Raw genomic sequence first — 16125 nt, 5'->3', positions numbered from 1 at the left:
TTACCGCAAGGCTGCATTCTGCCCCAGCCACCCCTTCTCTTCCTCTTAATTGCCAGGCTCATACCAACATCCAAGTTCCTTAGCACTCTCTTCTCCACTTTTGCCAACTCTGACTTTTGTCATAGATACCTTCTCCCTCAAACTTAGGACAGTTCAGGACTTCACGGACCGGGAGAGTTCAAATGGAATTGTAAATTCTATTATTAACAGTTCTCCAAAGCCCTCCTTTTATGGACTCACTGTGATGTGAGGAATCTACACTATCAGAAGGCAAACGACCTCCCAAGCCAGGGTATCTTCCAGGACAGGCCCAGGGGATGGATTCTGTTATCTCTAGCTCACAGGCCAGCCTGGCTAATTTTGAACGAGTGCCTCCCTCACAGTTTCTTTCAGCCGCAGTAATGAGTCTGCTGAACTGTACAGCATGTGGTGATCTCCATGTAGAACCCACAGCTACAGTCTTTGATGTGCTGAGTTATAATTATGATATTACTTCATATATTACACATTAGACTGGCAGAGATGCATCTTGCAATAATAACCAACATTCTCATTGTACGTTAAGATTTACCAATTGATTTACGTACTTCTTGGATGATTTCTTACAACTCTGTGCAGTTGGTATGACAGGTCCTGTAACTCCATTTTACAGATGAGAAAACTAAAATCCAGAAAGGTCCATTAAGGGCTCAGTGTCGCACCACTAGTAAGTGTTAGAAGGTAGGTTTTGGAAAACCAAGTATTCTTGACTTTCAGCTCCTGCATCAGGCAAATCCCTTAACCTGTATATCCCCTCAAGCAGAATAGTAGATCGGTTGTGGTCTGTCCTAGGAGGAGTGAGTTTCCTGAGATGATGAGATCCTCCTGTGGGTGTGTCAGTACTTGTGTGGGCATCCATGGCCAATCTCCATGCTCAGGAAGACCTGAGCTCAAGGTCCTGACTGTCTAATCCTGGGTAGCTCACCACCAATCAGAGCTTAGCGGATGAGACCGTGAGGAAGCAGTTGCCGGTCATATGTTGGTAGAAGGGGTTTTCTCATTGGTGCTTTCCTGTGGTAATAAAATCACAGGTATAATCCCTTTTCACCCCTCATCAGATCTCTCTTTCTTGTCTATTAATCAGTTCCTCATCGAGCATTATATGAAAACATCAAGTTAAAAATCATAACTTCTATTCAGACAAAATCAGATGACTTCTATTTCTAGTCCATCCGATCCAACGGCAGACGTTTAAACATGTCTAATCTTAGCAGCATCCTTGGCTCTGTAATGACCAAATACAATTGTCTTGGGTTTAAAAGCATAATCTAGCGAATAAAAAATGGAAGGGAAGGCAGGACTTTATTTTTAGATTTTTGTAGAAGGCATACAAGACACGATAGTGATATAAAGCACAGTGCACATTCATATGGGCCTGTGATCACAGATCACAGGGAAATGGGGTGGCTGCCTGGGGCCCTCAACTCTGAGGTGCAGTGACTTATCCAGAGTCACAGCTGGTATATGTTGGAGGCTGGTCTTCGATCTCGTTTAATTAGCAGCTGGCAAGAGCCCAGATCTCAAGTGCTGCCCAAAGCAGATGAAAATGGAATTGGGGAATGTCTGACAAATTAAATTAAAATATGATACAGCATAGAGAATTGTTATTTTGTGCTTTCCAAAGTCGGTTTGTTATCCATAGGGATTTATTTCTATTTGAGTTTGACCCCCATTTCTATGGAGAAGAGCAAATATATATGTGTGCATATATTGTATTATAAAATATTATAATATTAACAATACATAACATACACTATAATGTATGCAATAGAGTATATTAACAGTATACCATAACATTATGTTACATAAATTATGTTGTGTATTATATGTTATGTCATGTTATATTATATGAAATGCTGTAGTTATTCAGTCATGTCCAGCTCTTTGTGACCCCATCTGAGTTTGGCAAAGTTACCAGAGTAACTTCGGTACTTCTCCAGCTCATTTTATATAGGAGGAGATTGAGGCAAACAGGGATCAGTGACTTGTTCAGGGTCACACAGCTAGTAAGTGTCTGAGGCTGGATCTGAACTCAGGTCTTCCTGACTCTAGGCCCACTGCGCTTCCTTGCTGCTATATGTATGCACACACATACATGTACACGTGTATAGATACACATAGACATTATATGTATTTATATACACACATATTCATATACACACACTTTTGAGAAGATCCTGATTGTTATTTTTTCATATCAGCATCAAAGAGTCATGTTTTATCTTTTAACCTAAAGGGCTGCCGTTGGTGGCATTGGAGGGGAGTGGGCACAGAACTTGGGAGTCAGGAAGACCTGAGTTCGAATGCTGCCTCAGGAAGTTAACTGGGTGATCCTGGGCAAACCTCTTCTCTTCATGCTTCAGTTTCCTTATCTGTAAAATGGGAATAATGACAGCAGCACCTGCCTCACAGGGTTGTTGTGAGAATCAAGTGAGTTAACATAGGTTCTCTTGCTTGTGAGCCATAAGGTGCATAGGAAACACTAGCTGATATGATTATGAGCACCCATTTGAACATGCCTGCACTGACATGAAGAAAGACTGAGGATCCTTTCCCTCAAAGCTCTGACTGAACCCTCCCATCAAGAAGGAGTGGTTTCACACTTAGCCCAGAATATCTGCATTTCACCATCATCACAGCTGACACATCCACAAGAACTTTCAGGGTTAGAAATCACTTGACATACATTTCTCTTGTTTGGTCTTCACTCACAGCAGCCCTCTGGCTTAGGGACAGTTGGCATTACTATTCATGTTTTCCAAAGAAGGAAACCAAGGCTTAGAGAATTTAATCCATGTGTCTTGCCCCTGGATCACACAAGTAGTAAAAGTAAATAGTTCAGGAGGTGGGATTTGAACTTGTGTCTTCTTAAATCCAAATCCAGCTGTGTTCACTGGGCCACACTGCTTCTCACAGGGGACACAGAAATGTCAGGTGTGAAATAGTATGATGTAGAGAGTGACTCTCAAAGTTATGAAGACCTGCATTTAAATCCTGCCTCTGACATATACCCCCTGCATGACCCTGGGTAAGTCACTAACCTCTCTGGGCTTTGTCAGCTGAAGGGGTTAAATGAAGTGGTCTCTGAGGTCCTGTCTAGCTCTCACTCTACACTTTTGAGTTCTCAATGGCTCTTACTGGTGGGATTCAGCGATAATGGTTATTCATTGGGGAAAGTTAGGGAGGATCATGGCTTAGACTCAGGAACATGGGGTTCAAATTCTCCTGACCCTATTGTGTGACTTAGAGCAAGTCAGTTTAATCTCTGAGCCTTCATTTTCTCATCTGTAAAATGGGAATAATGTCTCATTGGATAAGGTGGTGGTGAGGCTCCATGAAATTCAGGTATGCAAAAGTCCTTGTAGATCAAAGCGCAGGACCTTAGATTTAGAGCGTAGAGAAGGCTGAGGCTCAGAGAGGTGACCTGCTGAAGATACACAGGTGGGATAGATAGCAGGGCTGGAAATTCAGGTGACACATACTCCTGCCACTGCCCATAGGGAAGACATCTCTGGAGGATCTGTGAGACCATGGGACACAAGGCATTGTGCTAGGCTCTGAAAAGAGGCTGGATTTCTGTGTCTCCCTTTTCCTTCAGGGGATGCCAAAGAGCAAGGGGAGGGAGGGACAAGGGTTGGCTTATTTCCCTCTGCTGGAATCACAGTCACTGAACAGGGAGAAACTTCAGAGGCCATGTAGTTCCAGCCTGTTCCTAAGTAGGAATCCTCTCTTACTATTCCCCACAAGTGGTTTATCCCATCTCTGCTAGAAGACCTCCAGTGAGGGGGACCTTATTTCTTCCCAAAGCTGCCTGTTTCACTTTTGGTCAGTGCCATGTGTGAAAAAGGTTCTTCCTTATTGGGAGTCAAAATATGTTTATAATGTGCCCCCATCATTCCTCATTCTGCCCTGCAGGATGAAGCAAAATAAATAGAGCCAAGGGAAAGCCATCCCAGTACTTGGACAGATATCCTTACACGTCCTTTCTTGCCCCCCAATCTAAATCTTTTCTTTTCCTACCTGAACACTCCCTTTGGCCAATCCTCAGCTGTCCTGTTTGCTAGTCCTGTCCTCTTCCTCATCAGCCTCCTCAGTGCATTCGATTTTGTCAGGCCCCTCAGAAGACATGTCCCAAGAACTGAACTCTGGCTAGGGCAGGGGACATCATGACTAGCAGCCCTCTAGATCCGGGAAGTTCACCTTCATGAAGGCAGTCAGGGTCTGTATTATATGTCCTCTCATCCAACCTGCCGTCCGGAGACACCCAGACCTTTTCACCTGCAGCTCTTATGGTAGAGGCTAGCACAGGCCCATTTCTTGGTGCATCTGGCACTTCCCTCAAGGGTATGGCAAGCGTTCAAGGCTTGCAAAACTCAATGTATAATTTTATTTACAAGTCAATGAACACAGAAAGGACTTGCGTACCAGCCACTAGAGTCTAATTCAAAGGCTGCCTTTAAGAAAGCTCTGAAATTTCTATGACTTATAGCATTGCCCTGGGTGGGGCTCCAGCAGGGGAGAGGGCTGGTTTTTGCCCTTCCATCCTCACCTACCATAACTCCTCTCCTTTGCTGATTTATGCAATTCCACAGATCTCCAGCAGATGGCACACATCACCTTCTAATCCAATCCAATCCAATCCAATCCAAAAGTATTTGTTAAGCATGTACTACTATGTGCAAGATTCTTTTTGTATTTGGAGACAAAATGAAGAACTATTCCTGCCCTCAAAGGCATTAAATTCTCCTAGGGGAATATTCAAGTGATACCTCTGACAAATATTGGCTATTATGTCCCCGGGCAAGTCACTTAACTTTTCAGAACTCTAGGCATTTCTCTGCGTTGCCAAGCTGCACTGGTGGAGGGACTTCCCTAACCTGGAAATCTCTTTAACCAATGAAATCACAAGTCCAGTCTCTCTTCCCCACCCCCACCCCCATCATCATTAATAATAGTAATTAACTTAGGTCCAAGTTCCATTTATTTAATTCAGTTTGATTAAATCAATCTACTTTCCTAGTTTCCAGACACCATGTTAGATAAAAAGGATTCAAGGACAAACCAATCCTTGTTCTCAAGTTGCTTATGTTCTACTTGGGGGGAGGAGGTAGGCAGAAAGCAACAGATATACAGTATAGTGAATGCAAAATGTGTGCCTGAGAAATGAACTGGATTATGATAATTTTTCCTGGATGAAAATGTGGGCGGGTAGCCATAATGGCACAAAATGAGTTTTGAGAATTCCTACAAGACAGGACCTTATCTGATTGCCAAGAATAGATGGAATTATCAGTCCCACTTGATAACTGTGTGCATTTTAGACTCCTTTTCACCTTTCCTATCATATGGTCAGAGGTAATTCCTATCTACAATCCTTTCTGTTCCATTTTGTGGCTCTAAGATGTTCCTTCTAGATCTGACATTCTCTGTTCTAAAGTCTCCTTCCCGGCTCTGACGTTCCATGTTCTAAGGCTCCTCTCAGCCTCCCCACGTGTACTTGGAAACGTCTCCAGGACTAGACTTCCCTTGGTTTTTATTCTCTCTCTTTTTTTCCGTTTATACTATTTATTTCAGTACTATTTGGTGCTTTACGCTTTCCCCCTTTCCTTATTGTTGTTTGGGTTGGTCCAGACTCTTACAAGCACCAAGATGAATATAGGACTCTAAGGAGCTTTGTAAAACTTTGTTTTCAAATTTGTAAAATTATGTGTTTAGAGGTGACCTACCAACTGTATGAAGAAAGCCTGGGACCTCATAAAAGACTCTGTGCCTAACTGCTGGCATCCTCAGTGTAGTAATGAAAAATTGGTCCCTACTCCCCGAGGTGGATTATAAAATCTTAGTAATTAAAGGGCATTATACCTTTAATAAATATGGGAAAAGTTCTTTGATTAAATTATAAAGGGAGTCTAGCCACTGACTAGGAAAAGATTGGAGGTGCCCTGGGTGTCCCTGAAAAAGACTAAGGCAACCACCTCTGATCAGCAGTTTGAGGCAGAGGGAGTGCAGCAGCTTGGTGGTACGTGATCTCTGCCTCCCTCTACCAGGGGAAAGGATGTACTCCCTTGTTAGGGATGGGGTGTTACAGTTTCAGAAGTGTGGATCCATAGAGTGAGTGCCCTTTGAATCTGAGGGTGGTAGTCACCCTTAGGAGAGATAATCCAGAGAGGGGCTGAACACTTGAGTACAAGTGAGATGGCGAGAGAGAAGACAGCTGCTGTCTACAGACATCTCTGCATCCCAGGGCCCTTTCCAGCTTAGACATTCGTGGTCAAATGACCTCTTCAATCCTAGCAGTACATACTTTCAGGTCTCTTAGCTCTGACTTTTAAAACATATATGTAAAATGTTTTATTTCCCCCCAGTTACATGTAAAAACAATTTTTAACATTTGTTTTTTTAAATTTTGAGTTCCACATTCTCCCCCTCCCTCTTTCCCCTCTGCCTCATTGAGAAGGCAGGCAATTTGATACAGGTTATACATGTGCAGTCATGCAAAATATATTTCCATATTAGTCATGTTGTGAAAGAAACCACAGACCAAAAAAAATCCCACAAGGAAAACAAAGAAAGTTTTGAAAGTATGCTTCGATCTGCATTCAGGCTCCATCAGTGTTTTCTATGGCAGCGGATGGGATTTTTCATCGTGTCTTTTGTAATTGTCTTGGATCCTTGTATTGCTGAGAAGAGCTAAGTCGTTCACAATAGATCATTGTACGGTATTACTATTATTGTGTACAATGTTTTCCTGGTTCTGCTCATTTCGCTTTGCATCAGTTCATGCAGATATTTCCAGGTTTTTCTGAGAGGATCCTGCTCATCATTTCTTATAGTACAATAATATTCCATCAGAATCATATACTACAGCTTGTCCAGCCATTCCCCAGTTGATGGGCATCCCTAGCTCTGAATTTCTATATTCTAAGTTTTCTGTTAGCTGTGATGTTCTGTGTTCAGTATTTTAAGGTACCTTCCAACTCTGATAGTTTGTGTTCTAAGGCAGGGGTTCTTAACCTGAAGTCCACAGAAATCCATGACCATGGACCTTTGAATGTTTTAGTAACAGTAGTTCAATAGTAGTTGGTTTCCTTTGTAATCTTATGTATTTATTTTATGCATTTAAAGACATGATCCTGAAAAGAGTTCTTTAGGATTCACCAGACTAATTGCCAAAGGGGTCCAGGACCCCCAAAATGGTTGAGTCCTGTTATAAAACATTCTCTGGGTCTGACATTTGCTGTTCTAAGGTCCCTTCTGGCTCTGATTCTCTAATTTTTAAGCTTCTTCCAGCTCTAAGCTTTTCTGTATCCTAAAAGCCACTTTTCTTCTGAAATTCCATATTTTAATGTTACTTGCGACTCAGAATCTTGTGCTCCTAATTCTTGTACAGCTTTGCTAGTCTAACTGCTTTCTCTTTTAAAAAATCTTTCCTGAGTTACATGTTAACTTTACTATTCTAATGCTTCTTCTTCAAAGACTTATATTTTATGGTCTGTGATCTCTTTTAATTTTAACATTTTTTCCATTGGCTCCTAATATTCTTTTATGTCATAGGGTTCCTCCCAATTTCAGAGCCCTTATTCTATGTTCTAAGGTCTCTTCCAGCTCTGATTCACCATGTTCTGTGTTCTATCCCAGCTCTGGCATTCTCTATTCTAAGGTCCCTCTCATCTGTAACATTCTGTATATGTTCTAAAGTCCCTTCCAGCTATATCCCAATCTGTGCTCTAAGATCCGACCAATTGTATACTCCAAGGACCTTCTCAGCTCTGACATTCCATATTAGATGTAATATGTTGCCTCTTTTAATTCAGCCTAAGATGGCATGAATTTTCCTGGCCTCCACATCACATGGCTGACTTAAACTGAGCTTGTGATCCACTAAATCCCCCAGATCTGTTTCAAATAAACTGCTGTCCAGCTATGCTCCACCCAGTCTTGTGCTTGTAAATACTTTTTTTTTTTTTAACCCAAATTTCATCTTACTCCATTTGGCCCAGTGCTTCTTAATGCTAAGGTCTTCTTTGCAGTAATGGTTTTCTTATCCCCTTCCAGAGACGAGAAGTGACCATGGCCAGGTCCAACAGCTTGCTGATGCTGCTTTTCTCCAGGTAAGTGCCCAAAAGTCAGTGTCAGTTTCCTTAGAACACCCCTGGGGCAGATCTCCCACCCCTGCTGTCCTGAGCTAGTAGAATCTGTCCTATCCATGGCCTGGAGTTTTTCTTGGCCCCAGAGACCAAAATTCATTGTGGAAGCTTTGGGGTAGCTCTGACTGCATTCTCAGACCTCACATAGGATTGGATGTAAGTGAATATAGTCCTGTGTGGGGCATCAGTTCTCACCCTGGTCACACCCTGAACTGTTGAGTATCCTCTGGGGAGGGAAGCTTGATTCCACAAGGCTCATAACACCCTCCCTTCTGTCATTTCTTATAGAGTTTCATCTTGCACCTGGGCTTTCTGCCAGTCCACGCTCATTCTGGGCATGAAGGATGGTGCTGCAAAAGAAGCTGCAAAAACCTATTGCTCCTATGGGCACACTCTTCAGAAGAGGCTCCAAGATGCCTAAGCATCCTTCCTTCCTCCCTCCCTCCCTCATTTCTTCCTTTCTCTTTTTCTTTTTTCTCTTTCTCTTTTTTTCTTTCTTTTTCAAGAATTGTAACTGATAACTTTTGTTTTTACATCACCTCCATTTCTTAATCCATCCCTACCTGTTCCCCTATCCAGTGAGCCATACCTTGTAACAAAGGATAAAAAAAAAGTCAGAAGGGGAAAAATTCAGCTAAACCAACACATCAACTAAGGCTGGCAGCATACGAACCCTCACCTCTGCTAAAAAAGAGAGGGAAGTATCTTTTCTTATCTTTTCCTTGGATTGGCAGCACTTTTTTAAAAAAAATATTTTTAAATTTTAACTTAACCCTTCCCCCAAAAAAGAGAACACAAAAAAATTCTATATAAAATCATGACTCATATTGCTTGCTTTAAAAAAAGTACATAATAAATTCTATGTTACTTTCAAAACTGTCCTGCTTGTTTGTGTTTCATTCAGAACTTCTCTCCTGCACATTTTAAATAATGTTACAGTGGTCCTCTTTTTTTTGGAGGGGGCATCATTCTTGCTAACCCCTCGTTTTCCTCTTTCATTAAAACCTGAGAGGAAGAAAGGGGGAAAAAACCAACCCAAACACTTCTTGATAAAAATAGCCACAGTCTAGCAAAGAGAATCCCTATGGTAGTCCAATTCCAAAATGCATGATCTTATACCTTATGTCTCTCATTTCTCTGTCAGGAGGTGAGTAACAGGGACTCTGGAGATATGATTGGTCATTGAGTGGATCATAGCTCTTAACTTTTTCAAAGTGGTTTTCCTTTAGAATGCTTCTCAAATTCTCCTCCTGCACATCCCATTCTGCTTCAATTCCTCCTACCCAGGATTCTCTGAAATTGTTCCTTTTTTCGTTTTGTATGAGTGCAATAATATTCCATTGTGTTCATATATCATAATGGGTTCAGTCATTCTCCAGTTGTCCAAGAGGCTATCTAAGTCCTTCCCTCCTTAGATTTTAGTTCTTAGCTGTATTTTTTATTTTTTCACTTTTCACTTCTCCTACTCCCCTCTGTGGATGAGCTTATCTCCCTTTCTTCTTGTCCTCTCTTAACAGCTCACCTTTTTATCCATGGTTGTTTTCCTATAGAGTTTAATATATTTCTACACTAAACTCAGGGTGAGTGTGCATGTGTGTGTTTGTGTAAGGGTAAGTTATTCTTGGTTGTAAACCTTTATCTTTTCTCTCTTAGAATACTGTTTTCTAAGATCTCCTCTCACTTATAGAAAATGCTTTCATGTCTTGTGTGAGCCTGACTGTGGTACCTTGGCACTTGAACTGTATGTATGAATGCTTATAATATGTTTTCCTTGACATGGGAGCTCTGGATTTTGACTATAGAATTCCCGGGATTTTTCCTCACTAGGTTCCTTTTAGGAAATAACTGGAAGATTCTGTTTTTGTCCTCTGATTCTAATAAATTTGGTTAGTTTTCATGTATGATTTTTTGAAATATAGAATCTAGGCTTTTTTTCTTAAATCATCATTTTCAAGGGAATCCAGTGATTTTTTAAGGCTCTTCCCCCTTTTTTTTCTATGAGTTTTTTTCATCAGATCTCTTACATTTTCTTCCATTTTTTTTCAGTTTATTGATTTTGTCCCAATATTTTTCTTGTCTCATGATGTCATTAATATGTTTGCCCTATTTTAGATTTGAGGAGAATTCTTTACTTGGAAAGGATTTATCATATTCTCTTCCAAGGTGTTTATTCTCCTAGCTTTTTTCCATAAGAAACTTCTGCTTTCTAATCTTTTGCTTTATTTCTAGGCATTCTTGCAATCCTTGGGGAAAATCCATTTTTCTTTTGAGTTTTTGGTTGCAGTTGTTACTGAGTTATTTTCTCCTTTTGGGGGATCCCTAGTAGTACAATAATTTTTGATATTGTTTGGTGTTTTCTGATTCTCTTATCTCTTCAGCTTTAATTCCTGAATTGGGGCTTTGTGGGGCTTTGAGTGCTATTCTGCACTTTTGGGTGGAGTGATTGGCCTTGAATGATCTCAGTCTGAGTCACCTGAGTTCTTCCATCTCTTAGGGTTAGCGCTAGCTGCTTAGACCTGTCCCTCTCTGGTGTCTCAGGACAGAGTATTAGGGTCTGTGTGCTGGTTGCTATGCTGTGAGGATTTCAGTATACCTTAGGCCCATCTGGCATATCCTGTGCTTTCCCTGGCTTTGCTGTTGTCTGTGGGCTTCTGGCTGACCTTTTGTGCTGTTGTTGGGTAAGAAGTAGTTTCTCATTGGATTTCTTGATCATTATTCAGTCTGGTATGAACTTAACCTTGGCAGATGCTTTCACCACTACGTGTTCTGTTATCCCTGTAGCGTCCTCTCTCTGGGAGATCTCTCTGCTCCCGGGTAGGTGCTTAATTTCTGGTGACTGACTGATTGGTCATTTCCTCCTGGAGCCTCTGTTTTTAAGGAAAAGCCTTCAGGCTAGCAATGTGCCTTCCTTTATTCCTCTTTGGACTCCCTTCCTATTGCCCTGCACATGTTTTTCCCAAAATGTTTCAAGAATTTAAAAATTATTTCAGACAAAATGCAGGACATAATTTCACATTTAAAAGTTTTCCTGTATTACTCCAAATAGAAGGAAGTTTTAAAAATTTTGATATTTCATCTGATAAAAAAAATCAACCCTAATGAAAGTTCCAGCCTCCCCTTGGAATACAGCTGTCCATATCTGAGGTCTCACTTTGACATATGCCAATGTGGCACATTTACAAAATGACAAAGCTTCTATTACCAAAAATTCTGATGAATAGAATATCATCTTTGAGTCTACTAGGTAATAGAGTAGCAATGCTATCGATAAATGCTGAAAAGGGGCTGTTGGTTTTCTTTCTAAGCAGAGAAGAAAACACTATAACTGTTGGGGGTGGGGTGAGAAACCTCACATCAGGCTTGGTGCTGCGATTGTGTGGGTTTCTTTTCTAAAACTAAGTTTATATGGATGTCTTTTGTTTTTTTTTAGCATCTCCATAATTTTCCCCAATATCCTATTCCCCACCCCAGAGAACCATCCTATGTTACAAATAGTACTTTTAAGACAACAAAAGAGGGAGAAATCAGCTTAAATGATCAGTCTATCAAGAAAATCTGAACATATAAAAAATATGTAACATATAACGTGTGGACCTCCCTACCTCTGAAAAGGAGTGGGCTGAGAATGTCTTCTCCTGTTTCTTCTTTCAGACTATGCTTGTTCTTTATAATTTTGCAACGTTCACTGTGGACCTTGTGTGTGTGGCTGTCCTTCTATTTACATTGTTACAGTCGATGTGTGTGTTTTCTTGGCTCTGATTACTTCCTTCTGCATCAGTTCATGGAGATACTTCCTTTCTTCTCTGTATTCATCCCATACATCATTTCTTACAGCACAGTCATATTCCATTGTATTCGTGTACTCCAGCTTTTTTAGCCAATCCTCAATCAAGACGTATCTACTTTTCTTGTAACTCTTTGCTGTCACAAAAAAGTGCTGCTATAAATATTTTGGTAAATGTGAGGACTTTTTTTTTCTTTTTTATCAATGGCCACTTTGGGTCATAAGCCTAGTAATAGAACCTCTGGGTCAAAGGGTAAGGATATCTTGGTCCTTTTAGTGGTATAATTCCAAATTCCTTTCCGAAATGGTTGTTTGGACTCACCAGCCCACCAATAGCACTTCAGTGTACCTACCTTTCTGCAAGCCCTCTCACAGTGACTAGTTCTGCCACTTTGTAGTGTGTGTAGTGAAACCTCAGAGTTGTTTTTATTTCTGTTTTTCTTATCATTACCGATTTGGAGCATTCTTTGATGTGGTTGTTAATAATGTGTAATTCTTTTGAGAACGTTGTTCACATCTTTTGACCACTTATCTATTGGGGAATAGATGTTTGTTATATCTATCTGCCTATCTGTCATCTACATTGATCCACAGCTGTGCATTCCTTTACGATCTTTAAAAAATATGTCTTGGATAGGAGACTTTTATAAGAGAAATTTGATTTTTTTGAAAGTTTTTTTGTTATTCTACCTCTTCTCTTCTTATCCTAAATGTGTTGATTTTGTTTGTACAGAAGTTTTTCAGCTTCATGTAAATCAGTTATATTTTCAATTGCCTCTATTCTCTGGTTAAGAATACATCTTCTACTCTATATGGGTTAGTTTTTGGTTTTGTTTTTTTTTTTGGTCCACATCTATGATATTATTGGTGTGAGGAAAGCTCAGTCTGGAAATTCCATCCCCCAGTGCATATGGGTAATTCCTCTAACTTAGTGCCTTAGAGAGTTGCCTTGGGCCCTGGAAGGTTAAGTAACTTGCCTGGGGATGCCTAGCTAGTGTGTCCAAGGAAGGATAAAACCCAGCCGTTCCTGGGTTCTAAGTCTGATCCTTTGTTCACTACATCATGTATTAGGGATACGAGGACAGAGATGAAATGCCCATTATCCAACTCGGTCCTTGTCAAAATAGAAATCAATGGTTTGTGTTTGTCCATATCTGAAATTGGCCTCCATACTCAGAACCCCAATCAGTTGGTAAGAGACCACATCTGAGGGCATTCTTGCTTTCAGATGTAAGCTATTTCGGTTGGTGTTCAACTTCCTACCCCTCAGCTCCCAAGTCTGGCATCCGTGTGTAACCTAAAGGGCTCCTTTAGACCTCAAACAATGCTCATCAAGTCAGTAAGCCAGTAAGCATTTATTAAGTCCTTCCTACATATCAGGTATTGTACTTCAATCCTAGGATATAAAGAAAGGTAAAAACTTGGTCCCAGTACTCGAGGGGTTCATGTTTTAATGGAGACAACGTTCAAACAACTTGGTACATACAATATATAGACAAGGGAAATAGGGGGTAATCTAAGGGAATTATTAATTAAGCATCGTTAATGCTTCTTGAAGGAGGTGGGATGTTAGCTGAGACTGAAGGAAGCCAGAAAATCCAGGAGACAGATAAGGAGAGAGAGCATCCCAGGCATGGGAAATAGCCTGGGGAAAATACCTGGAGTCAGGAGATGCAATGTCTTATTTGTGGAACCGCAAAAAGGTAAAAATCACTGCAACTTGGAGCACCTGGAGTCAAATCCGAAGAGCAAAAAGGTGTGAGGGAGTCTGATTATGAAGGGTTTTCTTCCATTGGAGGTGAGATGGGTAAGAGGCTTGGCAGTTGGGGCAGTCTGGGGAAGGAGCCACACCATCCACATTCAGCTCTTGATCTCTCTCTGCACAGGGTTGGGGGAGAAGCCCTTCTGTTTCATCATGGCTAGTCTTCATTCCCAGAGGAGATGCTATGGGACCTCTGCCCTTGATGGAGACTCAGAAGCCTCAGAACTTGTCAACTGCCTGCTTTTCATGGAGCTGATATACCTGCAGTCTTCCTTCGTCTTGTCATGTTAAAGTCATCCCAAATGTAATAAAGTCTTCCAGGTAGGATGGCTCATGTCCCCAACCACCCTTTCCATGAACCCATTAAAAAGTGAGGAGGGTCTGCAATATTAAACAGTCCCTGCCCTCAAGCAGCTTACCATTTCTAGTGGGGTTGATGAATAACATGAACCCAGGCAGGTCAATGCAAAATAGAATCGTCCCCTTTCTGTAAGAAGTAAACAGCTGAGGAAACTGTACTGTAAGTCAGAAGGTCTGTGCCGGAACTGTCCAGCTTATGGATGTTTGAATTTGGAATCACCTGTGAGGTATTTGCTCATTATTTCCTTCAGCTGGAGGGCTAGATTCTGGGATCACACAACACAGGGAATTCACAGCTGCCCCCCATCCCCTAGACTCATAGAACTTCTTGAGGGTAGGGATTGTTTAATCTGTGCTTGTATTCCCAGAACCTAGCACAGCACCTGGTACATGACAGACAGATAGACAGAGGAGCAGACAGACAAACAAGCAAGCTGGTTGATATGGTTGGTTGTTGTCCTTCATTCTGAAGAGGACCAAAATGATACCGCTATGTTGGGGTCAAGGTACAGTGTGTCCAACTGGCTGATCAGATGAGCTCGGAAGGTTCTACCACAGGTTGGGCACAAATAGTCCATATGAAAGTTTGGAGGGGAGATGGCTCTAAATTTGTGCATCTCACGTTTCTTTTGAGCTACCACAATTCTGCTTTGCTCCTAGAGCACAGTGCCTTTTTTTGATGTGGGCACACCATGCTGGGCACTCCTGTATCAGCATCTCCCATGTCTCACAATTGATTCCAAAGTTCTTGAGAGACAAGCAGTCAGGCTGGTAGATAAAGCATTTATTAAGTTAAATGAAGGGTCTTCAAGGATACCACTAGCAGGCCCATTAAGGCCCTTCAATAATTGTCCTTGTTCCCCTGACACTCTCATATCACACCTCTGGCAAGTTCTTGGAGACATCAAAGGCTCTCAATCAAAATAACTATAATTATCCAGAGTGAGTTTCTTTGGACCACATAGATTGAAAGATGACCTGTCTGAACTCTGAGCTGATCCTGTGCCTCTGTTCAAATCAGCCCAGGTGGCAAAGCGAAGACCTGTTGTGTCTCATTGCCCAGTGGGCTCCTTACACAATTCAGTTCACCCTGATTTCTCTGGGAGGGACTTGATCATAGTCAGTAATTCCCAATCAGAAATAGGGGGTCAGTGACTGGTAGTGTCCTGCATACCACATTCAGGAATCTTGACCCTCTCTAGGTCCATTGCTTATTAACTTCCAATTTCCATTTGATGGAGCTGACATTAATGTCAAAGGCAAAGTACCATAATGGATAGGGCACAGTGGAACCAGGATGACCTAAGCTGACCCACTTGCTAGGGACAAATCACTTCCCCTCTCTGGTCCTAAGTTTCTTCATCTGTAAAGTTGAACTTGGTGATTCCTAAGGTTCCTTTTAGCGCTAAATCTGTGGTCTTATGACATCTGGATAATGCAAAAAGACATTTGCTTTTAAAAGGATGGAGGATAAATACCAAGGAATGAAAACACTTGTCAAGTGAGACAGTATTTATAAAGTGCTTAGCATACAGTAGATGTTCCATAAATGCTTATTTCCTCTCCTTGTTCTCCCTTTTATTCCCTAATCCCTTTAACCCAAGTTACCTCCTATCCCAGAAGGGTGTGAGTCTGCTCATCCCAGCCCCCTATGCTGCCTAATGGGTAAATGTTACAAGCTTGGGAGCAGCCCATCAGACAAACCCAAGAGTGCCAAAATCTGGCAGACCCCAGAGTTTCCATATCCAACAATGTCCGTTAAAGCCCACAATGAAGAGTGACTTCCTGGGAAGGGGATGGTACACTCTCAAGGAATCACTGCTTCACAATTCAGAAAGTGCTGTCACTAGTTGTCCAAAATTTCTAGCACCCCATGAGCAAGTGAGGAACCAAATACTGCCCCAGTAGGAGTGAGACGCAGGCCCCTCCTCCTTCTCTCCTTGTTTGCCCGTATCTCACTCCAGCTCCATCTTTGGCTTCTCAGGTCTGAGAGCTCTCATCGCCTTTCAACGTCTTTCCCTTCCTGGGGAGCC

At 41.6% G+C, this 16125-nt stretch overlaps 1 protein-coding gene and 1 long non-coding RNA gene across 6 annotated transcripts in view; one reads left to right on the top strand and one right to left on the bottom strand.

Annotated features, from left to right (window-relative positions):
* The window catches only part of ZC3H4 (zinc finger CCCH-type containing 4), a 56034-nt gene extending 46972 nt beyond the window's left edge, over positions 1-9062 (top strand). For 3 of the 5 annotated variants that reach the window (XR_011966877.1, XM_072608102.1, XM_072608106.1), the window contains 2 exons: positions 8095-8150; positions 8475-9062. Coding sequence is in view for 2 of the 5 variants with exons in the window: in XM_072608102.1 (XP_072464203.1) it covers positions 8095-8107 (13 nt within the window). In the remaining 3 variants the exon portion in view is untranslated. Of the gene's footprint in view, positions 1-8094; positions 8151-8474 lie in introns of those variants that run through there. The other 2 variants (XR_011966879.1, XR_011966878.1) reach the window with 1 other exon arrangement.
* Positions 1-16125, bottom strand: part of LOC140503810 (uncharacterized) — a 35673-nt gene that overhangs the window by 15882 nt on the left and 3666 nt on the right. The window lies entirely within an intron of this gene.

Source organism: Notamacropus eugenii, chromosome 5, assembly GCF_028372415.1.
Source record: "Notamacropus eugenii isolate mMacEug1 chromosome 5, mMacEug1.pri_v2, whole genome shotgun sequence".
Taxonomy (NCBI): domain Eukaryota; kingdom Metazoa; phylum Chordata; class Mammalia; order Diprotodontia; family Macropodidae; genus Notamacropus; species Notamacropus eugenii.
Note: the sequence above shows the minus strand (reverse complement) of the source record. Positions and strands in the feature narration are given on the sequence as shown.